General features: G+C 50.9%; 1 protein-coding gene across 1 annotated transcript in view; it reads right to left on the bottom strand.

The window, feature by feature from the left end:
- The window catches only part of TSPOAP1 (TSPO associated protein 1), a 155,325-nt gene that overhangs the window by 114,043 nt on the left and 14,256 nt on the right, over nucleotides 1–27,026 (bottom strand). The window contains exons 2-5 of the mRNA XM_067537720.1: nucleotides 24,687–24,794; nucleotides 21,893–22,021; nucleotides 15,107–15,283; nucleotides 1,428–1,697 (exon numbers count right to left, since the gene is read on the bottom strand). Of these exons, the coding sequence (XP_067393821.1) occupies nucleotides 1,428–1,697; nucleotides 15,107–15,283; nucleotides 21,893–22,021; nucleotides 24,687–24,794 (684 nt within the window). The remainder of the gene's footprint in view (nucleotides 1–1,427; nucleotides 1,698–15,106; nucleotides 15,284–21,892; nucleotides 22,022–24,686; nucleotides 24,795–27,026) is intronic.

Genomic DNA, 27,026 nt, shown 5'->3' on the forward strand with positions numbered 1-27,026 from the left:
AAATAATTTAAACAGAAAAATGTGAATGATAATTGACAATTGTTTAAAGAACATTTTACTAGATGCCCAAAAAGCCACAATCCCACAATTGAGAAATTCGGCTGCACTGGCTAAAAAAAAAAAAAACAGCCTAATTTAGAGAGGAAGTAAAGGCCACTATAAAAAATAAAATAAAACACAATATATAACAAGTAGAAGAAAGGGGAAGTTGCTATTAACAAATATAAATCAGAAGCTGGGAAATGAAGAAAATTAATAAAGGAAGCAAAAAGTCACAAGGAGAAATCCATACTAGCAGTGTTAAAGAAAATAAGAAGGTGTTTTTAAAGTGTATTAGGATCAAAAGGAATTCCAAATGTGGTATTGGTCCATTATTAGATGGAAATAGTAGAATTTTCAATAATAATGTAAAAAAGGCAGAATGTTCAATAAATATTTCCGTTCTGTATAAGGGATAAACCAGATGATATATTTACATCATATGATGATGAAATACTTTCCATTTCAACAGTTACTAAGGAGGATGTCAAACAGCAGCTACTAAAGTTAGCCATTTTTAAATCAGCAGATCCAGAAAACTTGCATCCAAGAGTTTTATAAGAGCTGGCCAAGGAGCTCGCTGGATAGTTAATGATGATTTCCAATAAGTCTTAGAAGACCGTGGAAGTTCCAAAGAATTGGAAGAAAGCTAATATTTTGCCAATACTTAAACAGGATAACCTGGGTAATTATAGACCTTTCAGCTACACATTAATCCTAATCAAAATAATGGAACAGTTGATATAGGACTCAATTAATAAAGAATTAAAAGAAGGTAATATCATTAATGCCTGTCAACATGGTTTTATGGAAGATAGGTCCTGTCAGACTAACCTGTTTGTTGTATACTGGGTTTTAGCATATGCACATGTACATGCATGCACACACATGCGCGCGCACAGAGCCACCCTATTTCACACACCTTCAATACAGTTTCAGAGGCTTCCAGAACATGGGAAATATTTTTTGCCCAACTTCACAAATGGAAAAACGTTGCATACGTGCTACCTTTTAATGGAAGTTTTGCAAAATCAAAGAGACACAAAAAGAACAGGGGCAGGCCATACATGTTCATCTGTTTCTATCTACACCCCTGTCACTTTGCAGGGCCAGATGCTATAGGGTTCACTCGGGGATATGCTTTTTGGGCTTTCTATAGCAACTGGACTTATTCTTTCTGTTCATTATATGACACATTATCATATACTCAGAGATGACTTTGAATACCTAAAAGGTCATTTTAAAAACCTATAATATCTATTTCTGGCAGAGAGGATAATAACTGTAATAATCTTAGCAATTACATCATGGTAAAAGTTCTGTAAGAACATTCATTAATTGACTGCTTAATTAGCAAAAACTTCAGATCAGTGACCCAGATCTCTCACCTTCCTATGTGCTTCCATTGCTAGTGTTGGCTCTCCTAATTGCACCCCCTTTGATAGAGATGAGTCATTTATGCTGGTATCTAGAGTTGGCACAGATGGTCCCAAGCACATGGCAGCAATTGACGAAGAGCTTTTTGAACCAGTTTTAGAGGAAGAAAGAGATTCCTTGAAGTTCTTCAGTGCAATCTGTCTCTGTAACCGTAACACTTCCTTCTGAGATTCCCGCAACAGGTGATCAAAGTCTATGAGGTTCAGGCAATGAGGTCCCTCCTAAGGAAATGCAAACACAATATGATGTAGCCCCTGTGGTTGAAAGGATGGAAGATAGAGGATGCTGGTTTTGAGCATGAATTGCCAAAGTGTTGTTCAATAGACAACAGAGTGGCACAAACACACCTGCACTGTCATAGCTTGGCACACAGAGCTCTGTTTGCAGCGTCTCCTGGAGCAAACCACTATGACTAATGTGATGAAAGGAGGCCAGGTCCTGTGTATCCCCAAAGCACTGAAGAAAATGGTTGTGGTGTAGATTCACAAAGGGACTTAGATGTCATGATGCTCATCATCACATCTAATTTTGGGGTGCCTAGGAAATCACAAGAACACGCTGTGATTCACAAAGCTTGCGTTAGGTGCCCAGGTTCCCTGCACAATGCATGGGGAGATATAGGCGCCTAAGGATACGATCCACAAAAGCCAGCACACTGGGCGGGAAGCTGCCTAAATTAGCCAATGGGAAATGATGACTAAGGCCCAATCCCTGATGGAGATAAATGCCTAAATCCAGGCTGCAGGGAGGTGCCAATCTCTGCTACTGATTCGCAGCCAGGAATCCTCTCTTGGAGTCGCATGGCTCAGGGGCCTAAGGTAATTCCTGTTGGAATTGCTTAGGCAGGTGCCCAACTACACAACGCAGCCAGAGGAGGCGATGCAGCCACTATTCCGGAGGGAATTCTGTGCCAACAAAAGTACAAATTTGGCACCAAAAAATAAAAATTCTGTGCACGTTTCAAAATTCTGCAAATTTTATTTGGCAATAAATAAATGTGGTGGCTCCAGCATGGCAGGGGGAGCAGAGGCCACTGGCTGCATGGCAGTGGGAGCTCACCCTGCAGCCCACACCCCAGGACACGGACTCGGGTGCGGCTGTACCTGACCCTGACACAGCACAAAAGGCTGGGTTTGCCCTAGAAAAAACTTGGGACCCTGCCCCCTGGTGCCAGGTGTGGTCAGGCTGGCTCAGCTCAGTAGGATCCAAGTGTGGCAAGGCTCAGTGTGGGGGGATCCAGGTGTGGGGTAAGAGGGTTCTGTGTGGGGCAGTCTGGGTTCGGGCAGCTCAGTGGGAGATCTGGATGCCCAGGGCCTCGTTGGGTGGTTCTGGGTGCAGGGGCAATGGGACTCTGCAGGGGTCCAGGTGAAGGTGATTCAGACTCAGTGGGGTAGGGGTCCAGGTGTGGGGGTCTCGTCAGAGCAGTCCAGGGGCAGAGTGGGGCTTGTTGGGGGGGAGGGGGAGTTCAATGGGTCTGCTTAAGAGAGGTGTGCCAGCTGCTGCTGCCGTCGGGACGTCACATGCTGGGCTCCCACTTCCTCCCCACTTCTCTTATCCCCTTCTCTTCCTCATCCCCTGCCCCAGCCCTTCCCCTTCACTGTCCCCTGCCCCATCCACTCCCCCTTCCTCTCCCCACTGTACCCTGCCCCTATCCCCCTCACCTCATTCCCACAGCCCCCTCCCCCTGCCCTCTTCCACCCTCATTCCTTCCACACTGCCTCTTCCCCCCACACCAACCTCCTACCCCCATTTCCCCCTCCCCCCTCGCCCTGCCCCACCACAGGCACTCACTGTTGTACAGAAAACAGGATGGCTCCAAGCACACAGAAGGAGGGAACGACCGGCACTAGGACCCAGGAAGCCATGTCCAGAGCCAAGTGGCACCCTCCTTCAGCCAGGCAGCTCTGTGCTCATAGAAAGTGCCATCCACACACCTCACCTCTCTTGGGGGGGGCAATGCCCCTCCCCAAAACTATGCCCATGGGCGTCCCCAGTGCCCTTCGTGGTTTCCCTCTGTTTCCCCATCATTTTCTGCAGGGAAGCAAAGAAATCTGCGGGGCCCATGAATTCTGTGCATGTGCAGTGGCACAGAATTCCCTCAGGAGCAAGCCACCCACCTTATAACTAGTAGCCCAGTGGCTAAAGCACTCCTCTGGGCTGTGGGAAGCCAAGGTACAATTCCCCCCTCTGCCTGAGGGGGATAAAGGACTTGAACAGGGATCTTCTACCTCTCAGTAGAGAGTAACCACTGAGCTATGGGATATTCTGATGTGTGCCTCCCTACATTTCTCCTGCTGAAGCTGTTCCATTGTGGATAAATAATTAGAATCACTGGAGGAGGGGGCTGGACCCTGAGTCTCCCACTGCCTGGAGAGGGGGAAAAGTTTGCCTTAACCACCAGCGTCATTCTCTCTCTCACTTTCTCTCTGACCCAGTGACTCACTTTTGATTTCTTTTGTGAGTGCTTCTCCACTTGGGATCAACACTTAAAGAGGTGCTGGGCCAGAGAGAGAGAGAGACACTGTAGCCTGGTGGTTAAAGTAGCCAGCTGAGATACCCATGGTCCAGTTCCCCTGCTGCAAGGACTAATTATTTATCCCCAGTGGAACAGCGTCAATGGAAGAGATTGAGGGACTCTCCCATGCACATCAGCATACCCCATAGCCCAGTGATTAAAGCACATGCCTGAGTGGTAGCGGACCCCTGCTGGAATCCTTTCTCTGCCTTGGGAGGAACTGAACCTGGGTCTCCCACATCCCAGCTGAGGGGGTCTAACCACTGAGCAGATTTGGAAGGGAACCTGATCCAGGCGGCAACCTCTGAGCACATGACCAGATGGGCCCCACATGTGACACAGGCAGATGAACTATCTACCCCCCAGGTTGCAGATCGTTCTGGGACGTAGGCAGGAGCTAGGTGTTTCAACACCTAGAGCGAGGCGGCAGTGTGCGTGTCCAGACGCTGACACATGGGCACCACGGGAACTTTCTCCCTGAAAACGTAGGTGCTGAGTGAATTTAGGCGCCTGCAGGGATTGGCAGAGTTTTGTGGATCACTGTGGAGGCTAAACCTGGGACTTAGGTACCTAGGTACGTTTGTGAATCTAGGCTTGTGCCTCTTAGAGTCACCTGTGTCAATGTGTGACCGCAGCTCCCCATAGGCAGAACACGGCCACGCGAAGCCACGCAGCCACCGCACTGCTGATGTGAACTTAAGAGAGTTTCTGTACCCTGCACCTATGGGAGCCCCTGCACGCCCGGTAATGCCCAGCAGATGGCGTCTCAGGGTGACATTAATTAGCCTCCTTCTCCCTTCAAAGCCAGGGTCTGGGGCTGACTTGCTCAGTGTGAATGTTAGAACACAAGAACGGCCATACTGGGTCAGAGCAATGGTCCATCTAGCCCAGTGTCCTGTCTGCCGACAGTGCCAATGCCAGGTGCTTCAGAGGGAATGAACAGAACAGGCAAACATTGAACGATCCAGCCCATTGCCCACTCCCAGCTTCTGGCAATCAGAGGCTAGGGACACCCAGAACATCGGGTTGCATCCCTGACCATCGTGGCTAACAGCCATTGATGGACCTGTCCTCCATGAACTTCTCTAGTTTGTTTTTTTTAACCCCATTATAGTCTTGGCCTTCGCAACATCCCCTGGCAATGAGTTCCACAGGTTAACTATGCATTGTGTGAAAAGTGCTTCCTTTTGTTTATTTCAAACCTGCTGCCTATAAATTTCATTGTGTGACCCCTGGGTCTTGTGTTATGTGAAAGAGTAAATCACACTTCCTTGTTCTTTTTATCCACACTAGTCACAATTTCACAGACCTCTATCAGACCCCCTCTTAGCTGTCTAAGTTCCTTTTCCAATTCTAATGTATCTTTTCTGTGATGGGGTGACCAGACCTGCACGCAGTATTCAAGATATGGGTGTCCCATGAATTTATCTAGTGACATTATGATATTTTCTATGTTAATATCTATCCCTTTGCGACTGATTCCTAATGTTCTGTTTGCTTTTTTGACTGCCGCTGCACATTGAGTGGATGTTTCCAGAGAACTATCCACAATGATCTTTCTTGAGTGGTTCAGCTAATTTAGACCCCATCATTTTGTATGTACAGTTGGGATTAAGTTTTCCAGTGTACATTACTTTGCATTTATCAACATTGAGTTTCATCTGCCATTTTATTGCCCAGTCTCCCGGCTTTGTGAGATCCATTTGTAACTCTTTGCAGTCTGCTAACAGTCTTGAGCGATTTTGTATCATCTGCAAATTTTGCCACCTCGCTATTTACCACTTTTTGTTAGGAAGTAGTTTGGGCTCTTGGTAGCTCTCTAAACCTGGATTTTAAATGCTGGGGTATCTGGAAAGTATCTGGAAAAAAAACTTTTTAAAATTCTGTCCCAAGAAGGTTGGTTTGTTTGTTCATTCATGTTTTGAGAAAGTTAGAAGCTGATCAATCCTGAAACTCAGAAAGTGAGTTTGGGCAACAGTTGTGGTGCTGGCTGGTCACCCATCCCTACACTCCTGCTGAAAACTCTGCAGCTTTCACAGATAAATGAAGGGAAACCAGGGAGACCCTTTCTCACAAAAATTCATGGGAGATTGTTCACCAGTTTGTTCACTTACTATTGCATCCATCAAAATTTGGGTTTCATGAAATTTCAGGAGACCAAAAATTGTTTTTACAGGTTAAAAACCACAAAAGGCCCATTCTGTACAAAGCTGCACTTATGGATTTTGGAAGAGTTGCTGAAGGGGGCATTGTACATTCCTTCCAAAAGCCCATAACCCACTGGATTAAGGAAAAAGCTGGGAGCCAGGAAATCATGATCTATCCCCACGATTGGATCTGCCGCTGTAGGGCCCTAGCAATACTCTGCACCCTATAAACATGACTGAATTACAGAGCAGGTAAATATCATTATCCCCATGTGCGATGGAATGTGAACCCTGTCAGGCACCGGAATGGTTACAGGAGCCCGGCAGTGCTATAACCTCACTGATTGCATCTGGGGAGAGCGCGGTTGGGTGAGGGGATGGGCTTAAGGAAAGGAGAAAGATGGTGATGGGGTGGAGACTGATCCGGGGGGCTGGGTCTCTAGGAAGCAGCCTGTGAGAAGGCTGAGAAGAGCAGGTGAGCTGGAGGTAAGCACCCTGCCTGAACCCCTGAGTGAGGGGGAGAGCGAGCCAGCCCCTGGACAGTGGAGTTGTTGGAGGCACAGGCGCCTGGGACAAGATGCCCCATGCTTCAGAGCCCAGCCTCCAGCCCAAGCCCCAATGTCTACACAGCTATTTGCAGTGCACTAGCGTGAACTTCACTGGCAAAAGTCTGTGGAGCTGGCTCGCTCCCAGAAGCAATATAGACATCCCCTACAAAGTGGGGCTAGGTCACTCCGGATGGAGTAGGCCAGAAGACAGTGGGGGACCTGGAGGCAGAGTTGCAGTTGTACTACATCTTGCCACAAGAGGGTGCAGTGGAGTGGAACTTTGCTATACCATGTAACAGAGGGGGAAACTGAGGCATGGAGTGATACGGACTGACTTGAAGTCACACAAGTCAGGATTAGATCTCCTCCTGGCTGCTAGACCTATGTCTAGTCCATTATGGCAGTGGTTCTTAGCTGTCAGCTGCTTTATGCAAAATCTCTCTCCTCCCCACCCAAAATCTCCAGCAGACGGGTGGTAGGGCCTGGGGGAGCATGAGATCAGGAAGGAAGAGCTTTGTCCAGGAGCTTTTCTGTCTGGCCCAGCTAGGCTGCTGCTCCTGCCATTACACCCCACTCCCACTGCAGCTGCTCCCTGCCCACAACACACAGAGCTCCACTACTGGGAGATGCCACGACAAAAGCTGTCTGGGCTGCATGTCACACCATTGCTCTCAGTGCTTAGCTATCTCCAGAGCAGCAGCAATTCCCCAGTGCTGTGTGTGATGCCAGTGGAGAAATAAGGAGCTGAAGGAGCACCTGCACCTCTACCACCCCTCACCAGGTCCTGTCCAGTGGCCCATCCACCAGCTTGCATAGAGTCATAGAAATGTAGCATTAAAAGGGACCTTGCCAGGTCATCGAGTCCTGTGTCCCACGCTGAGACAGGACTAAGTATTATCTGGCAGGTGTTTGTCTAACCTGTGCTTAAAATCTCCAGTTATGGAGATTCCACGGCCTCCCCAGGTGATTTGTTCCAGTGCTTAACCACCCTGACAGGCAGGAAGATTTTCTTCATGTCCAACCTACATCTCCCTTGCTGCAGTTTAAGCCCATTGCTTCTTGCCCTGGTCTCAGAGGTTAAGGAGAACAATTTATCACCCGCCTCTTTATAACAAACTTTTATGGACTTGAGACTGCTGTGGTGTTTCCCCGTCAGTCTCCTCTTCTCCAGACTAAACACACGCAATGTTTTCAATCTTGACTCGTATTTAGTTTGTAGCCTCAAGATCCTTTTCTATCGTACTCATTCCTAGGCAGTCATTTCCCATTTTGTATATGTGCAATTGATTCTTCCTTCCAAAGTGGAGTGCTTTGCATTTGTCCTTATTGAGTGTAATCTCATTTATTTCATTCCATTTCTCCAGTCTGTCAAGATCATTTTAAATTCTAACCCTGTCCTCCTAAGCACTTGCAACCCCGCCCAGTTTGGCATTGTCCACAAACTTTATAAGTCTTCTCTCAATGCCATTATCCAAATCAGTGATGAAGATATTGAACAGACAATATCGAATAAAACCGGACCCAGGACAGATCCCTGCACAACCCCACTCGATATGCTCTTCCAGCTCAATCGTGAACCATTAATAACTCTCTGAGTGTGGTTTTCCAACCAGTTGTTCCCCCACCTTACAGTACATTCTCTAATTTGTTTATGAGACGATCGTGTCAGACAGTATCAAACGTCTTACTAAAGTGGAGATATAGCACAACTACTGCTTCCCCCCACCCACAAGGCTTGTTACCTTGTCAAAGAAGGATATTAGGTTGATTTGACACGATTTGTTCTTGACAAATCCATGTTGATGGTTACTTATCACCTTATTATCTTCTAGGTGCTTACAAATTGATTGTTTGATTATTTGCTCCATTATCTTTCCGGGTACCAAAGCTAAGATGATTGGTCTCTAATTCCTGGGTTGTCCTTATTCCCCTTTTCATAGATGGGTACTATATTTACCCTTTCCCAGTCCTCGAGCATCTCTCCTGCCCTGCACCCAAATCTAGCCATGGCTTCTTGCTGGGACCTCAATCCCACAATCCTGTGTTACCACAATGATTGTTGGATTTGGGTCATGGCAAGAAACTGCAACTTGCTTTTAATTGCGGATGAAGAATGATGGAGAGCCATTGCCCTAGAGCAGAATGTCTCAGGGAAATCACTTCCCTCAGAGCCCAACGCTCTGCAACACTGCAAAATGGGGCAATTGCACTGACATCTGTACCACAGCAGACTCACAGTGTCTCCAGCCATCAGTAAATAATGCTTATTAGCCCCATTTCCCAGATTTGGAAACCAAGGTTGTATATAATAGAAAACTTGCACTGATGCAGCCAAATCCATTTAAAATCTATCTAGTTACATTGTGCAAACCCCTAGCAGGGATGTTATGGAAGCACTTAAACTGTAGTTAACAGACTTAGCTTAGTGCAAACGAAGAAGGTGAATTTTTAGATTGTAATGAATTGTTTTCCTGCCAGGCAAGTGGGGAAAACAAGAACAGAGGGTAAGTTTTCACCTTTATTTCTTCACTGTGGACTCATCAGAGCAGGCACAGCCAATATAAATTGCTGTAGCTCTTGGAAAGATGACTGTTTTCACCAGCTGATGATCTGCACTAGCACTCTTAGCCAGATGAGGTCTCCCTCTCCCCAGCTATGCAGTGCTTGTCACAACACGCTGTAGCATTCATCAGTACTAAACCTCAATCTGCCGCTGGGGGAAAGGAGTTTTTCTCTCATCATACTTTGCAAGTCCATAAAATGGACAGAATTAAGTTTGTTCCAGATATCATTCACCTGGCTGGAATCAGGTGTGGAGTAAGCTATGTACTACTTACTCCAGTAATAGAGTGGTACTACCAGAGTAGAGTGGTACTATCATCTTCCATGACTTGCATGCTATGCCTCTGTTAATGCAACCTAAAGTTGCTGACTCACGTTGAGGTTGTGATCCACCACAACTCCCAGATCCTTCTCAGAGATGCCAAGCCAGTTATCCCCCATTCTGTATTTGTGCATTTGGCTTTTCTTCCCTAAGAGCAGCACCTTACATTTGTCTTTGTTAAATTGCCTTTTGTTGTCTAGAGCCCAGTTCTCCAATTCATCAAGGAACCTCTGAATTTTAGCTCTTTTCTCCAAAGTGCTGGCAACTACCTTTAGCTTTGTGTCATCTGCACACTTGATCAGTCTGCTCTCTACACCTACATCCAGGTCATTGATAAAGATGTTAAACAACACCAGCCCCAGAACAGATCCCTGTGGAACCCCCCTTGAGATCTCCCTCCAATCCGACATCATTCCATTAATAGTTACTTTTTGTTTGCGGGTGTTTAACCAATTATGTATCCACTTCATGGTAGCTCCGCCAAGCCCACATTTCTCCTGCTTACTCATCAGAGTGTCATATGGGACTGTGTCAAAAGCCTTGCTGAAGTCCAGATATACCATGTCCACCACATTCCTCCATCCACCAAACCAGCTACCCTGTTAAAGAAGGAAATCAAGCTGGCTTGGCATGATTTGTTCTCGGTCAGTCCATGCTGGCGGCTAGTGATCAGCCCTTCCAGGTATTCAAATGGGATGTTTTATACGTTGCTCTAGTAGCTTCCCAGGTACCCAAGTCAGGCTGCCTGGGCTACAGTTCCCGGCTCCTCCTTTCCCCCTTTTTAAAGATGGGCACCACAATAGCCCTTCTCCAGGCGTCGGGGACCTCTTCTGTCATCCATGAGTTTGCAAATATTATTGCCAGTGGTTCCCCAGTTCCTTCAGTACCCTCAGGTGAATAGCATCCAGCCCCTGATTTGAATTCATTCAAACTGGTTAGAAGATCTGACGTGTTCTGTACTTATCCCGATCTGCCTCCCTTCCCCTTTATTGTCTATGGTAACGTCGCTAGTCGGCCAGTCACATGCTATTCTTTGTGGAGGGACTGAAGCAAAGTAGGCATTGAGCAGCTCTGCCTTCCTGTCATCTTCCATCCCCAGCTCACCACCTCCACTGAGCAGCCGACCCACATCCATGAGCACCTCACATTTGTCCTTGGTGAGTTTCATGTTGTGTCTCTAGCCCAGTGTTCCCATTCATCTAGCTAGCACAATAAGAACAGAAGGATCGCCATGGCAACCCGTGCAGCAGGAGGCGCTAGCCACCCTGTGTACAGACATTTGGTCTTGGATGGGATGGGATGGGATGGCGGCATCTATCCACTCGCACAACTTGTGGGGTGCCCCTGTGGCTCCACTTCTGCTTTTAGCATTGCTAAGTCATTCAGAGCTAGCATGGGACGTGTCTCCCCAACCCGGAAATACACTTCCCAGTTCCAGCAGAGACACCTCTGGAGCTTAGCAGTGTGTGTGAGGAGTCCAGATTATCCCTTCCAATGTACACAGACGTCAATCTGCCAAACACCTCGCTTTGCTGACTTCCTCTGCAGTGCCTCAGAAGCCTGCCACCACTCTGTTTATGTCGCCTGACACTTTCCCTTATGAAAATTCCTCTGACAGGTTTTTGAAAGGTCTGGTACCTCTGTGGTTTACAGAATGAACTTGACATTTGCCAAGGGGATAGTCCTAGGTTCAGGGAATTGCCTATAGCTGGCACCAGGAAAATTCATACAGATGTGGGCAAGTTATTCATGGATTTTTTTTTTTTTAAGGCTGGAAGGGACTATTACCTCATGCAGTCTGACCTGCAGTGTACTGCAGGCCAGAGGATGTTACCAGTGATTCCTGCATCAAGCCCATCACTTCTGGATCAGAGCAGATCAGTGACAGAGATCTAATTTTGATCTAAAGACTTCAAATGACAGAAGACCCCCCCCCCCCATTTTCCTTCCTAAGTTGTTGCAATGGCTAACTCACCTCACTGTTGAACATGTGCAACTTATTTCCAATTTGAATTTGTCTAGCTTCAACTTCCAGCTGTCAGATCTCATTCTGCCTTTTTCTGCCTGACTAAATTCCATGTAGATAAATGCAAGTAACATGCCCTGGAAGGAATCATTTGAATTACTCATCCACTTCGCTGGTTTCCAGATCAGTGCTAATCACTCTGGAATTAAAGGCAGAGGTGTCCTTCCGGCCAGCTCAAAATGACCCCACCTTTAGTTGTGGCCTTCTTGAACTGTGGCGGGGTTGCTGTCGCAACCCTAAGTGTGGTCCTTTCATTACAAACAATGATAGACCAGGGGATTTAGCATGGCATGATGCGGGCTCAGTGCTGAAAGGAGCTCAGCGCTCTGGCCCTGCTCCACCGCAGTGTTTCAGCAGGTGGGAGCACAGCTGAAGTCACTGAGAGGAAGTGCAGGCCACAGGCTCGAGTAGCAACCTGGGGCTTGAGTCAATTCCCTGCTCTGCCAAGACTTCCTGTTTAACCCCAGATGAGTCACCTCGGGCTAGATTCCCTAAGATGCCTAAACACCAGGTTTACGTGTCTAAATCTAGGGTGAGGCATCTAAGGACCTATTTTAGGCTCCCTTGTGACTCTCAAAACTCCCACTGAAACCTGCAGGCGTCTAAACTCACATGACACCGACATTTTCGGAGTGAAAGTTCCCTCGGCAGTACACTTCTGCCTCTGGACACACGCACGGCTGCCTCCCTCTAGGTGTCCAGACACCTGTCGGGATCCCCCCTAAGCCCGAAACGATCCATGGGCCAGGGAAAACAGGCATTTCTCTGCTTCTCTTGTGTGCAGAGGCCCCCTCCTGGATCAGATTCCATTCAAATAGGGCAGAGATGGCAATGCCCACCTTATATCTCTAAGTCCAGGGGCCAGAGCACTGGCCTGGAATGTGGGAGACCCAGATTCAATTCCCCCCCTGCCCGAGCGGGGGAGAGGGTTTGAACAGGTGCAGGGTGGCACCTCTGGCTGTCTTGTGTGGAGTTAGGCACCTGCCTAAGTCACTCTCCCAAGAAACGCCTGCGGGATCCCTGCCTGTGAATCACTAGCATAAAGAGGCACCTCCCTGCAGCCTGGATTTCAGCATCTGCCTCTGTGAGGGGGCGGAGCTTAGTCACCATCTCCCATTGGCTAGATTAGGCAGCTCCGCCCCCAGCTTGCTGGCTTTTGTGGATCATATCCTTAGGCACCTGTTGCTCCCCAGGCGCTGACCAAGGAAGCCGGGTGCCAAACTCAGGCCCTGTGGAGGACAGCGTGTTCCAGCGATTTTCTAAGCACCGAAAAGTTTGGCGTTGTGATGATGGCTATCCCGATGCCTAAGTCCTTCGTGAATCTAGGTCAATTCCCTGTCTGTAAAATGAGGAAAACAGCCCTGCCTGGCCTCACAATGGGGTTGTGAAAAGACTGTGAGGTGTGAACATGGGCCAGAGAAGTAACTAGGAGTATTGTGAGAATACTAGTAAAGACTGGCAATGCTGCAATGTTATCATATGTACAAAACGAAGCATTTGCAATAATTAACGTGCTCTACTGCTAAAACTGAGCCATGAATATTTTGCTTGTGGAAGGAATTCACTTTGGGGCAAGCTTTCCAAAATACTGAAATACATTCAGTGGCAGCAGCATTCGATAAAACATCACATTTTAAGTACTATTAAACAGTTATGCAGAATATTCATGGAAACCCAATTCCGATTCTGCAGCTGTGAGTATGCACTCTGCACACCCCATTCGAGAGCTCCTGTCACTCGGGCAGGCAGGGAACACAAGCTGTGATCTATGCGTCCAAACAAAACAGCTTGAATTTTGAAGGGAAAATATTTACAACAAATTGTTTTTTAATTGCAAAATTAGAGCAGGTTCAGAGAAGGGCAACAAGAATGATCAAAGGCCTGGAAAAAATTCATCTGAAGAGAGACTGAGAAGTCTGGGGCTGTTTACCTTAGATAAATAAGAGGGGATGAAATAAAACGGCACTCTAGTAGTTCTCCCTGTCTCAGAACACAAGAGCTAGGGAACATCAGTGAAATTAAAAGGTGGGAAATTCAAAACCAACAAAAGGCAATACTATTTCACTGGACATGTAATTAGATATGTAACTCACTGCCACCAGATGTTGCTGAAGCTAACAAATTAGTGAAATTCAAAGAGTATGCACGGATACATCTCGAACCCGAAGAGTTAATGCTGATAAACATTTTGGAAGGGAAATAAACCCTCCTGCTTCAAGACTTAAGCCAATCTCTAAGTATTAGAGACCAGGATAAGACCTTTAGAGGGGCAGGTTATCCCACGTCTGCCCCCTGTAGGGTTCTTGCACCTTCTTCTGACGCATTTGGGGCTGGTCGCTGTCAGAGATAGAACACTGGGCTAACTGGACCATGAGTCTGAGCCAGGCTTGTAATTCCCACGTTCCTCTCTAACAAGCTACACACCAAAAATGATACTAAATACACGTGAAATATTCACCATCTATTCAGGGACTATTCAGGGACACAAAAGGAAGCAAAATTCATCAAATAAAGTGGTTGTTACACACTGTTCACCCAGTTCTCCTTAGGCTGAGACCACATTGCCTAGCACTCTGTCTCATATCTGGGTAAGGAAAGAGACAATCCTGGGGGTGTTCTCAGATTAGTAAACTTCTTCTTGTGCTTTGTTACATGATGATGTTATGCGATCATGTAACAACAGACCATATTGTAATACACATCAAACACATCAGGGCAGAGTTAAGGTGACTATGGCCACCTTATCTCTGCATCTCCAAATTTGTGTGTTCACAGCCTTAATGTTGCAGTGATGTAGCTTTATGCATTTAATTATCATCACACTTGTAATGGCTGCGCGCATGCACTGAGCTGCATCTCAGGAAGTGGAAAGATGGGAAGGAAGGCAGAGAGAGGGTGACGTTCCAGTGAGCTGTCCCTGGCTTTGGATAAGAATGGATATAGCAGCAAATGCAGCAGCTCAGACGTATGCACTCAGTCACAGCACAGGTCTCTTGCACAAATTCTGCCTTCGGAACATCTACACTGGGAAAAACCCCACAGCAGCGAGTCTGAGATCTCTGGTCAACTGACTCAGGCTCAAGTGGCTCGTGCTCTGGGGCTAAAAATAGCAGTGTAGACATCAGCCCAGGCTCCGAGACCCTCCCCTCTTGCTGTGTTTCAGAGCCCAGGCTCCAGCCCAAGCCTGAACATCTACACTGCTATTTTTAGCCCTGCCGCGCAAGAGCCCTAATCAGTGGACCTGGGCTCTGAGACTCAGTGCTGCAGGTCTTTCCTTGTAGGGTAGATGTACCCCGTGAGGCCCAGACACTTTCTCTGCCACCAGCTTTCCCAGTGGACTCACTCGGGCTTATAGTTCCCAAGCTCTCGGACCACATGACGTCAGCTTCCAGGTGGGTGTAACTTGTCTCACACCAGCTACTGGAGCTTCATTTTCCGTTACTGCCTAATCGCACCATTGAAAGCGTTGGATTGCCCATGCCAGCAAGGAAACCCCAGAAAGACTCTCACCTTCCCAGCTGTGAGCTTCGCCTGCAGCTCCCGACACTCCTGCTGCAAAGCTTCAATCTGTTTGTCTTTTGCCAGGAGGGCACTGGCCTGTTCTGTCAGGTCCTTTTCACGCTGGCGGGCACACACTTTTTTACACAGCTCCCGGCTGGAGCCCTTCACCCTCACTGGAGCGTTTACCTGCACCGGGGAGAGAACAGCAAGGGAGAAAGCCACACGCGTGTTGGTGTTGTTAACAATGCACAGGTAACGGCAGGCTCAGAGCACCAGAACCAGAGCTGGGGGGTCACTGGTTTTTTTGGTTTGCCGGCAGCTCCGAAAAACTGAAAGAAAAAAAAAATCAGCTGAACCTGAAACTTTGGAGAAATGCTGGTGCATCCAAAAAGTGGACAAACCCTTGTCTTGGAGCAGTGGAAATGTTGTGCTAGGTCTCCAGGCACGCCTACAAAGCAAAGCAAAGCAAAGCCAACGAAGGGCTAGTTTCACAACGCAGGTGGTGCTGCCCTACAGCCTGCCATGAGATGAGAGGCCCAGGCTCGAGCCCCCTCTGCCTCTTGTTTTGAACTTGGCTCTCCCACGCTGCGTCCCGCGGGCTACGGGTAAGTCTGGCCCAGGTCGCTCTCAGTTGCTCCTGCGGACGTTGTTTTACCCTCTACTCGCTGTCAGTGGGCCATGGTGAGCTCGTCACAATGACCCTAGTCAGGGGCTAGACCGCTCACGGGGGAGACCGGGTTCAAGTCCCTGTTCTGCAGCAGCGGGGCCCAAGCATAATTTTTTCGGGCCCAGCACAAACTTGTAACACGGGCCCCCTCCCCCACACCTCCCACAAGCCCTCACCTCCCCGCATAAAATCATATGCGCCATGGAAAAACCTTGAATTTTAAAATTACTGTTACATATTCGACATTTCTGAAAAATGGCCCCCCCCCCCCCCCTTTGCTAGTTTGGTTTAACAGAACACCCAGCCTGAGTCCTACACGTTTGCTGACTATTTCGTAACTCTTGGGTCATTATAAAGGTATTATAGCCTGTCAGTGTCCTGATTTTGTTCGTCTGCTTCCCTAGTTCGTATATTGCCTGACTGCAGAAAGGCCTTGTCTGATTTGAAAAACTGGAGGAGAGATTGGTGTCCTTTAGCTTCTTTTAGTTCCCTTTCTTTTACCTCTTTGCATTTCTGGCTGCCAGATTTGTATTTATAGCCACCACCAGACATGGCAGTATGGGGGGGGGGGGGGGGTGTGACTGTGAGTGAATTAGACACTTACTCACCTATATTTGGCCCTGCAAATCCTGCCAGAAGCAGCAGCAGCCTGGCTCCCACTGTCTGATGGTGCTTTGCTCTGCCCCTCCCGCCAGCTGTCCCCCCCTCCTGCCTGTGCACAAGGAACTCTGGGCCTGGCAGTTCTTGATCTGGAGATGCTGGACCATGTCACAGAGAGGAGCACGAATCTCCCTGTCTCTCAGTCTCAAACGACAAGTCCTAGTTTAACTGCACAGTCACACACTGTCTATTCTACACACAGGCCTGGGCCGGGCCAGCAGCTCCCTGTTCACAATGCTGCGTGAGACTGCGCTAACACGGCTTCTGACTGCCTCCAGCGAATCGCACCAGATCTGGACAATAGATACCTAGATACAGGGAAATAAGTTTCTATAAATAGCCTCAGGCGGGATCTACAATTTAGCCTCAATGTTTTCCTCATGGTAAGGGGGGGTTACAGCCTGGGCCGGGCCCCCAGGGGCTGCAGGCCCCGGTAAAGTGTACCCTACCCCCCTCATGTGGGGGGCCCTGCGCAGCACACAGAGGGGGAATTGAACCTGCGTCTCCCACGTGAGTGCCATAACCACGGGGCTAGAGGTTATATGGGAGGCAGGCGCCTCTTCCTCTGTCATCTTGTGACTGGGGGGAGAAGACTGGCGAGCTGAGCTGGAGGTGGCTGCTGGGAGTCCCAGAGGAGACACCAGGAGGCAGCTGGACAGAGGGAGATTTGCATCCCCAGCTCTAGATGGAGGTTAATTCGCTCTCTTGCTAAGAGGCCAAGTGCCAAGGTCCTTCGGTGCGGGCAGCACAGAGAGAGGCAGGCCTGGCACCCTGTGCACCAGACAGCAGCTCTGCCTACCCTAGGAAATGCAGCAGGTGCCAGCAGCGGGGTGGGACCGAGCACAGCACAGCTGTAAGTGAAGACAGGACCAGGCGCTGCCCAGCACCGGTGCAGGAGCCTGGCAGAGCCAGTGCTGGGCACTGTCTGTCTCCGGCTGCACGAGCATCCCCCTTCCAGCTGCATCCACCACCACAGCCCGTTCTCAGCAGTGGTGATACGCCGAGTGTAGCCTTAGCCACCGAAAGCCCAGTGAGAACAAAGCAGCCGTCAGTGCCGGCCAGGCTCCCTTGCTCCTCTCTGGACTCTCGACGCAAGGGGCAGCCTTGTCAGAACAAAAACCCTTGTTACAAGCGTCTGTATTTAACAGAGACCTGCTCACCAGGACAACCATCCCCCAGCCGTGCCCCTGCCCCACAAAGCCCAGCTGCTTGGGCAGGTGTGAATTTCTTCCTCAGTCAATAACCATCAATGCAAAGGGGCCAGATAACTCAGGACAGGCTCCGGCTTTCTGTCTCCTTGTTTAGATGTGACTCGTTCAGCTGCAGGATGGCTGCACTCCGGGGACCTCGCCTCACTAGACAGGCCCAGTGTGCGATGGCACATCCAGGCTTTGGGCCACCTCTGGCAACCGAATGCTAACTCCTCAGCACCTCTCCCTTTAACTATACGCCTGCCCCAGCCACGGTGGCCAGACCCCTCCACACTCCCTTATCGCACAAGGGAGGCTCTTGTGTTGTAACTAGACCAGCTAGAAATCAAGTTGTCCATGGTGCGTTTTGTTTCTCTGAGGTTAGCAGCTCGGCCGCTCATGGTCCGGCACTCTGAAATCAGGCGTGTGTGTTCCTGGCGCGCATGCAATTGACTTTCATTGAAAGCCACGGAGCCTTTCCCGTTCTGGAGAAATGCAGAAGATATTGGGTGCAGTTTTAGGAAGAAAAGGAGGAGTGTTGCTGGTCTGTGTTATTCCTGCATCTCAGATCCTCCGCCCTGTCCACAGGCTCAGGCAGAGAGCCCAGGCAATGCTGTGGATCTCTTTGCACAATGCCCAGGTGCTCGGTGCTACACAGACAACTTGCAAAGAAAGCTCCCAGGGGAGACATCTCAGGAGTGATCCCGTGACACAGGGCAAGGGCTGTCACACAGCAACCCCAGTCATGCCCCGTACCTGCACTTCATGGGAGGTCAACGAGGGGCTTTCAAACTGTGCAGATAGTAACAATCAGAAGTCTCACCTCTCGTGGGCACCAAACCCAGTAGCACCCAACTCCAGTCTCCAGACAACGCCTGTCTTGCCATCTCCCCCCAAACCATGCCCCTTTCTGGGTCCTCAGGGGACTGACCCCAGGGGGAATAACCATCCTCCAGTTGCATATTGCAAATGGCTGGAGATGCCCTGACTGAGCAGCTGGGTCTCTAAGCAGTGACGGCTGTTCTGCCTGGCCTTCTCCTCCTGCCTTTCAGTCTCGGGACAGTCTGCACCTAAAATGCTGCATCGGCACGGCTACACTGATGCAGCGGCGCCACTGTAGCACTTAAGTGCAGGAAAGAGCTCTTCTGTCAGCGTAGTTAATCCCCCTCCCCAGGAGGCAGTAGCTATGCTGGTGGGAAAAGCCCTCCCGTCGACATAGCACCATCCACGGGGGGGTAAGGTTGGTGTAACTACGTTGCTCAGGGGGTGGATCTTTCACACACCAGAGCCATGTAGTTATGCTGATCTAAGTCTGCAGTGTAGACATGGCTGCAGGGTACGTCTACATACAGCTGCCCCACTGTAGCGCTTCCCTGGGCACACTGCCTGTGCCGACAGGAGGGGCTCTCCCCTCGGCGAAGGGAAGCAGGAAGCAGTAGCGAGGTGGCCGGAAGAATTCCCTCGCTGTCCACACCAGGCGTTCGCTCAGGGTAGCTGTGTCTCGCAAGGGGGGGTTTCACACCGCGGAGAGACGCAGCCACACCGAGGTAAGTTCCTCGTGTAGACCAGGCCTGACGCTTCATCCTCATGAGAAGCTGTAGCCTGGCAGGGGATTGTCTTAGTGTTGCTTCAGGTCAGGGTTAGCTCTGAGCTTGTGTCCAACGCCTTCCACGGCACCCATTTCCCAGGTGAAGACACTGGGGCCCTAAGAGGGAGCCGGGGCCTGTCTGAATTCGCACTCAGTGCTTCCTGGCCCAGTCCCTAGCCTGGCCCACCAGACTGGGCTGCCTTTGGCCTTTGCTGGTGGCAGCCGAGCAGCAGGAGCTTCTGCCTATGTCTTTGGCTCTGAAAGGCCATGGCCAGGAGAGAGGGGACGGGGAAGCCCAGTGCCGAGTGGCGGAGAAGCTTGTAGTAATACCCCTTGTGCCCCCGCCCCGGCAATGGGGCAGAGCTGCAGTGCAGCCCTCAGCAAAGGACTGAGTCGCTAAGCTCACCGCTGCGTATACAGAGAAAGGCTTTTATTCCCACCCCACCCAGCCCCCAGCTGGCTGGCCAGCGGGCTGGCAGACCCTGAGCAAGCTGGTCCCACTTGGCTAGGCCATGGGGGAGCACACAGCTTGCCTTTGAATGCTTGGCAGAGAAGCACCAAAGCAGGGGGGAGCTCCCCCGGCCACTGTCATCACGTCCTCTCCCTGGCCTGCAGGGGACATCGTTTCCCATTCCGATTCCTGCAGCCCTTCACTCTCTGCAGCGCCCCATTCCCCGGCACACTGCAGACCTGCCACACGGCCAGCGCGAGACTCGGCCCCTGGCCTCCCGTCCTTCTCCTCCGCTCTGCATCCAGCCGCTCTCTCCTCCGGCCCCAGTCGGGCTCCAGGCCCTGCCTTTCCATCCTCTCCCTCTTCCCAGTGCAGGGAAAGACGTGCAGGCATCACACCTGCCTACCTCATGCCTTTTGGTCAGAGACTCCCACTTCCTGGCCTCCCCTTGATACAACAAGCCCAGCGTGAACCGCTCTGGATCAGCGCTAAGGTCTTCCCAGTGAAAGGCCCTGGACTGTAGAACGCCCTGATCTGGGGGCTGAAGATGCTGTAGCCTGACCATGGTCACAGCTTGGGGCCAAAGACGCCAAAAGTCTCAGCAACTCAGAGAAGGAGCAAAGAGCAGGAAGGGAGGAAGGAATTGCCAGAGCCGGTCAGGCCTGTGGCCTGGTAGCCCAATGTCCTGTCTCCAACAGACAGGAGCCACAGCTGCTCCGGCAGAAGGTTCAGGAAGCCCTGCAGTGGGTGGTTCTGGAATAACCTGCCCCCGGGGAGGGTGATGGTGTGGAGGTCACCCCGGCAAACCCCTTGTGGTCACGTGCAGCATAGTACGGGAGCCCCTTCCTCAGTTTCCCTTGCCCAGGGCACAAACAAGTCCAAGCAGGCTTCCCAGTATTAAAGAGCATCCTCTTCAGAGGGGCGTGCTTCTTAACTGGAAAGAGCAACGCAAAAGCTTCCAGCAGCTGCTCCACCAGAAACTCTCCTCCCCTGGGATAATCAGGTTTGTGTTTTCCCCTTTGGCCCCAAACCCAGCTTCCCAGGCTGGTGGTCTGGGCCTCTGCAGAGCATTCAGCTAGATCCCAGCCTTCCCCTCACCGGCGCGTTCCCCTTTACTAAACCAGCCCCCAGGGGAGCCCCAGGAGGTCCCACGCCCCTTCACTCCTCTGGAGCTGCTGCAGTCTCTGTCTGGGAGACCTGTTCCTCTCCCTCTGAGCCGCTGCTCTCCGGGCAGACACCACTGGACGCAGCTCGCAGCCCAGGTCTCCCAACCTTCCTGACTGAGCCCTATAGGTCTTTATTAGGCCCAGGTCCCCCTTCCCCAATGAACTGCCACCCAGCTACCTAGGCACTTAACTAGCCACAGGTGGGTCTGGGTTGGCTCACGTTCCTTAGCACAGCCTGCCACAGCAAGGCTGGGTGCCTGGTCCCCGCAGGGACCTGTCCCCGTGAGGCCCTGAAGCCGGAGGGCTGGTCTCGCTCTGACTTCTCTCCTCCCCCCCACATCTTCTGATACGCACAGAAATGGCCAGTCCGGCCTTTGAATCCTACTAAGGAAGGAGGGAACAAATCCCAGTTACAGCAGCACTGAGCCTGCGAACGGCGAGGGCTCCCCTCATTTCGAACCATCTTCTCCTAACACCGCCTCTGGCACTCACATCGCATGGCGACTGGTGCCCGGAGTGACTGACCAGGCAGGTAGTTCTGGCATGCGTATGGGAATGACAGGCAATGGCCACGCACCATGGGGATCTCCCCCACCTGCATCCGCCATGACCTCCCTTCCCCTCTCTTAGCCCTGCATGGGACTTCATTTCCCACTCGGCACCTGCGCCCTCTCCTGCAGCACGGGCTGCTTTTCCCTGGCACGCTGAGGACATGCACTCCGCAGGCAAACCACTGCCACCTCCAGTCCCGGTAGATGAGATCAGCCAGACTGGTTCCAAGGAGCAGGTTTACCACCAGTCCCATGCCTGCCCTGCCGGTAGCAGCCATGCTCTAGAGAAGCAGAGGGAGATCCTGCGGTGTCTCAGACTCTCTAGCACGCTAACTGATGGTGGATGCTGACATGTATAGGTGCAGCAGGGCAGCCCGAGGGGACAATCTGCTCCAGATTTGCGTTCTCCTCCAATTACCCCGTCATTGCTAGGAATAGGGAGTGGCCCTGAAGGCCTGGGGGGGGGGAGGGTTGGACAGGCAGTGCCATGCCACACACTGCTGCAAAGGGGTAAACACTTACTACTTTGAGGTTTGCTTCCTGCAGTTTTCTTGCTCTTTCCTCGAGGCGCTTGGCGATCACAGCCAGCTCCGCGTTCTTTCTCTTCAAGTGCTTCACCTTCTCCTCGGCCTCAGGAAAGCAGCTCTTCCGCTAAATAACGAGCGCAGCGGTTAATGGCCTGGATGGCCCTTTTGCTCCCCGCCAGCTCACAGCCCCCTAACCCCCCAAACCTCCAACTTCAGCCTCACCCTGTCCGTTATAACTACGCAGTCGAGAACTAGAGAGGGCAAAGGTCGCTGGCAGTAGAGGCTCCAGTCCATTCCCCTGGGCTAATGCAAATGCAAATTCGACATTTTCTAGTACTTTGTCCGCTCTAGTTTTACACTTCCCAGGTATTGGGGCTTCTTCCCCATTTCTCTGAGGCTCTTCCACAGCTTCCTATGTCTCACTGTCAGTTCGTTTTTCCTGATATTCATCCTAATATTGCCCCTTTCTTCATTTCCTCCCATTGACTTCCAGTTAAACCCCCTGATGCCACCCTACACACGTCTCCTTCCTCTGGGCTTACATCCCTTAGCCATTTGCAGGCTGTTACTCCGGCCCCCAAATCCTCACTTAGCCAAGCCGAGATGTAGTGCTTTCAGCTCGCCTCAAATAGCCTCAGCCATTGGGCTTTTCTCCTCTGAAACCCTGCAGTCTATCTGCAACTTCCCGCCAATGTGCTGCCAGGACCGAGTGCTAGCTTCCAACGCACTTGGCTCTTTTGCTGCCGTGGCACATGGATCTCGCGTGCATCTCCCTCTGCCTTCAGTCTCTCTAGAGATCCCTGCTTTCCCAGCATTCCTTCCACAACACTCCCAGGCCAGCCCAGCCAGTCTCTGGCTTTCAAAGGATTTTTCTCCACATGTTAATTACATTTTTTTTCAAGTTGTATCTCATGTTATTTTCTTCCCATGTTTTTATTCTCTCTAACTCCCTTTTTATTATTTATCTACCCCACTGATAAACTGCAGCTGCTCCCAATTTGCTGTCGTCTGGCAATGTGTTTCCCAGGCTGCTTTCTCCTCTTTTAGATAATCATTGACAGTGTTAAGGAAGATGAGCCCTAAAACCAATTGCTGTCATTGCCCCACTGGATGCTACCCTGCATATTTATTACTGTCATTTCCCTTTCTTTACAGTCCGTCAGCAGTGACTGTGGAGCTAATGTGGAGAGTCCGATGTTGTGGGACCTGGTGTGACAAATGCTCTGCTAAAGTGCAGGTGCAGGACATTACGGGGAGCAGTGGTGACACCGGAGTTCGGGTGTGGCTGGACTCTTTATTTGTGTGGGGGGATAAAGCTGTCTAGAAGCTGTGCATTTTGAAACATGTGATTCATTTAAAACCCTTAATGGAGACTGTAAAGTGATTGACTTTTTAAGGTCATTTTGAAGGAAATAAAACCTGGGCTTAGTTATCATTGTCCTAAAAAGCACCATTGTGGACTGTGGGCGCTTTCTTCCGAAGGGATGAAATTCATGGGAGCACATTTTCAGTACGGGTTGTTTGGACAAATATAAACCTCCCAGCTCGTTGTGAAGATTGAAAACGTTTGATGTGACTGGCGCTGCAGGCTGGGACAGCTCTCGCCAGAGAAGCACTGCAGTCATGAGCTCGGAAGCTGACACTGACACTAAGGGCACAGCTACACTATGAGCTAAGTGTGATTCCCCTACTCACGTACACACGCTGTGCTAGTGAGGAGAGCCCACTGGTACGCCCACACTGCGGCTGGGAGCGTGCTCTCTCACTCGGGTAGCTCAGCGGGCGACGTGTACAATGAACGCAGCCCCAGGGGTTGGTACTCAGGCAGCTAGCCCGCGCTGCTCCCCACGCCAACCTGGTGTGTTTAGCACGCTTACTGGGCAGAGCTAGGGCCCGTACGGCCACCTGTGCTGGGACGCACACGCCCCCGACGCTCAGCAGAGACAATTGTAACCCACAGTGGCTCTTTGGCTCCGTCTTGTGGCTGGACCACTTATAAAGGTTTATGAGTCTCCCGTTGTCTGAGGTGTAATGGAGCAGCCCTTCAACTCACGCATTAGCGGCTACTGCTGCTCTCAGAGCCTCTGAGGTCTTAGGTTCAATGCTTGCAGGCGACCTGAGTCTTATTATGAGCGGTGCCCACAGAGGGATTTGAACTGCTGAGGTCTCTGAAGCTTTGGGACGAGTTTCCCCCTCGCCAGGGGCGACGGGGAGCTCACACTGCCACGGAGCGGCCCTTTGTCCTGCTCTGCACTTGAAAACCTCCCTTCGGCAACGTCTCCTGCCAGTGAGCAGCGAGCGCTGGGTGGGTGAAGGCGGATTCAAATGGCGGCACTGGAGCGCCGTGGCTCTCACACAGCCCCGCGTGCTGGCTTTGAGGCGGTTGGAGGATCTGAGTGGGGAGCCTGGCTCCGGGAGCAGCTCCATGCTGTTACTCTGAGGCTGTGTGAACAAACAAAGCCATGTGTCCTCTGCCGCCTTGTACTGGCTGCTGGGAAGATTCACACGTGGCCTGGCCCAGAGATGCTGGGATGGCAGAGGGGTCTGCAGGCTCCCCGATCCCAGCTGTCAGCTGCACAGTGCAATTGGCCAGGGTGGGATTCCTGAACAGCCCAGCTCCGCCGGCTGCTCCCACTCAAGGCCAAGCCCCATCCAAACAGCCCAGCAGCTTCCCTCTCTCCGCAGGCAGGCAAGCTTCTAGACCGGGCATCCCGAGGCCCTGCACAATGGCCTTGGCTCATGCTCATTAGCGATCCTGACTCTAACCAAGACCCCGCTTCCCTACTCACCAACCGGCAGTTTTCCTCCTTCAGGCTGGCGCAACGGTGCTGTAACTCCTCCAGCGCACTCAGGAGCTTCGCGTTCTGCTTCAGCAGGCTGCTGGAATCAGCACAACGCTACAAAGCAATGGGAGGGAGAGACAAGCTAGGACATCACGGCCACTCTGCAACGAGATCACACGGGCACCTCCTGCCCGCCCCGCCCGACTGTCCTGCACTGGCCTCACATAGTAGGAATTGCTCCTCAAGGCTGGAGGAGAATAGCATGGTGGGCATGAGCAGGGAGGCTGCAGGGGGAGCTGGGATGAGGACGAGGAGGGAGCCTGAGAGGAATAAATAAGCTGAGGAGTACGCTGGAGAAATGCTGGCTCTGCAAAACTACCAAGTGGACACGTCATTGGTTACACAACCACACACAAAGAGTAACTATTCATGGAACGATGTCGGATTGGAGGGAGGTCTCAAGGGGGTTCCACAGGGATCTGTTCTGGGGCCGGTCTTGTTTAGTATCTTTATCAATGACCTGGATGTATGTGTAGAGAGCAGACTGATCAAGTGTGCAGATGACACAAAGCTGGCAGGTGCTGCCAACACTCTGGGGGCTAGAGCTAAAATTCAGCAGGATCTTGATGAATTGGAGAACTGGGCCCCAGACAACAAAATGAAATTCAACAAAGACAAATGTAAGGTGCTGCACTCAGGGAAGAAAAGCCAAATGCACAAATACAGAACGGGGATAACTGGCTTGGCAGCAGCACTGCTGAGAAGGATCTGGGAGTTGTGGTGGATCACAGCCTCAACATCAGCCAGCAATGCGATGCTGCTGCCAAAAAAGCAAATGCAATTTTAGGTTGCATTATCAGAGGCAGAGCATGCAAGCCCCTGGAGGGGATAGCACCGCTCTGCTCAGCTGGAGTACTGCGTCCAATATGGGTCACCACTGTACAGAAAAGATGTGGAGAAACTGGAAAGCATGCAGAGACTAGCAACAAAGATGATCGAAGGGATGGAATGCAAACCATGTGAGCAAAGGCTGAGGAACTGGGTATGTTAGTGTGGAAAAGAGGAGATTAAGGGGGAACATGATAGCGATCCTCAGATACTTGAAAGGCTGCCGTAAAAAAGATAGCAAAAAGTTGTTTTCTCTTGCCATAGCAAGCCATTGCAAGAGGCAACGGGTTCAAACTACAGCATAGTTTGAACCATCCTTAGAGGTTTTTAAGGAGCAACTTGACAAAGCCCTGGCTGGGATGGTTTAGTTGGGGTAGGTCCTCCTTTGAGCCGGGGCTGGACTAGCTACCTCCTGAGGTCCCTTCTAGCCCTCATATTCTATGATTCTATCACAGCAGATTTAGATTAAATCTCAGGAAAAATGGCTTAGCTGTGAGAACAGTCGGACAATGGCACAGACGGCCCAGGGAAGCCGCGGAAGCTCCTTCACTGGAGGTTTTCGAAAGGAGGCTGGGTAGCCACCTGTCCTGGATGGGTGAGACACAACAAATCCTGCCTCTTGGCAGGGGGCTAGACCAGCTGACCCCTGTGGTCCCGTCTAACCCTATGGCTCTATGACTCTCGGAGATGGGGGATGTGGTGGCAGATTTAAGGAGTAGCAGAGATTCAATAAGTCACGGAGCTCCAAGGTCCTCCTGGGGACCAAGCTCAGCAGCAGCAATAGCTGCCAGCCCTTGACAGCTTCTGGCCCAGTTTTAAAACCTGCATCAGACCCACTGTGCCACGGGGCAGGAAGTGCCCTGGCCTGCAAGTCTCACAGATCCATCCCCGCAGCTTGGCTGCAGTCAGAAGACACCTAGCAAGCAGCAGGCTGCCATCCTTGTGAAGCTTCTCTGGAACGCTGGACACGCTTGCCTTTCACTACAAGCACAGCTAGTAATAACGGGCACTGCTAGAGATTGCATAGACGTTACGACCAGAAGGGACCGTTGTGATCTGCTAGTGTGTCCTCCTGTATAACACAGGCCAGAGACCCTCACCCGGAATCCCTGCATCAAACTCAGCACTTGTGTTAGAGCTCTGGCTTATCTTTTAGAGAGACACCAGTCCTGATTTAAAGACTTCTCGTGATGAAGAATCCCTAGGTAAGCTGAGAGCTGCGGAGAAGAGACCTCAGGAGGATTCACATGTGACTTGAAACCAGAGCCGGTCAAACCTGAGCACATTCTGGGCAGCATCTGTAGCTCTCCATTGACCTCAGAGCACCCCAGGAGAGTCAGCAGCTCCTCTCCCTTCCTCCACGTAACCACCCCACATAGCCCGCTTCCCGCCCCTGAATTCTAGCCCAGCAGGCAGCTCAGATCCACCCCAGGAGCAGCGTGAAGGCAATCCATCCCG

This window comes from Emydura macquarii, unplaced genomic scaffold (assembly GCF_026122565.2).
Source record: "Emydura macquarii macquarii isolate MOO-44397 ecotype Brisbane River unplaced genomic scaffold, CSIRO-AGI_Emac_v2 contig_450, whole genome shotgun sequence".
Taxonomy (NCBI): Eukaryota; Metazoa; Chordata; order Testudines; family Chelidae; genus Emydura; species Emydura macquarii.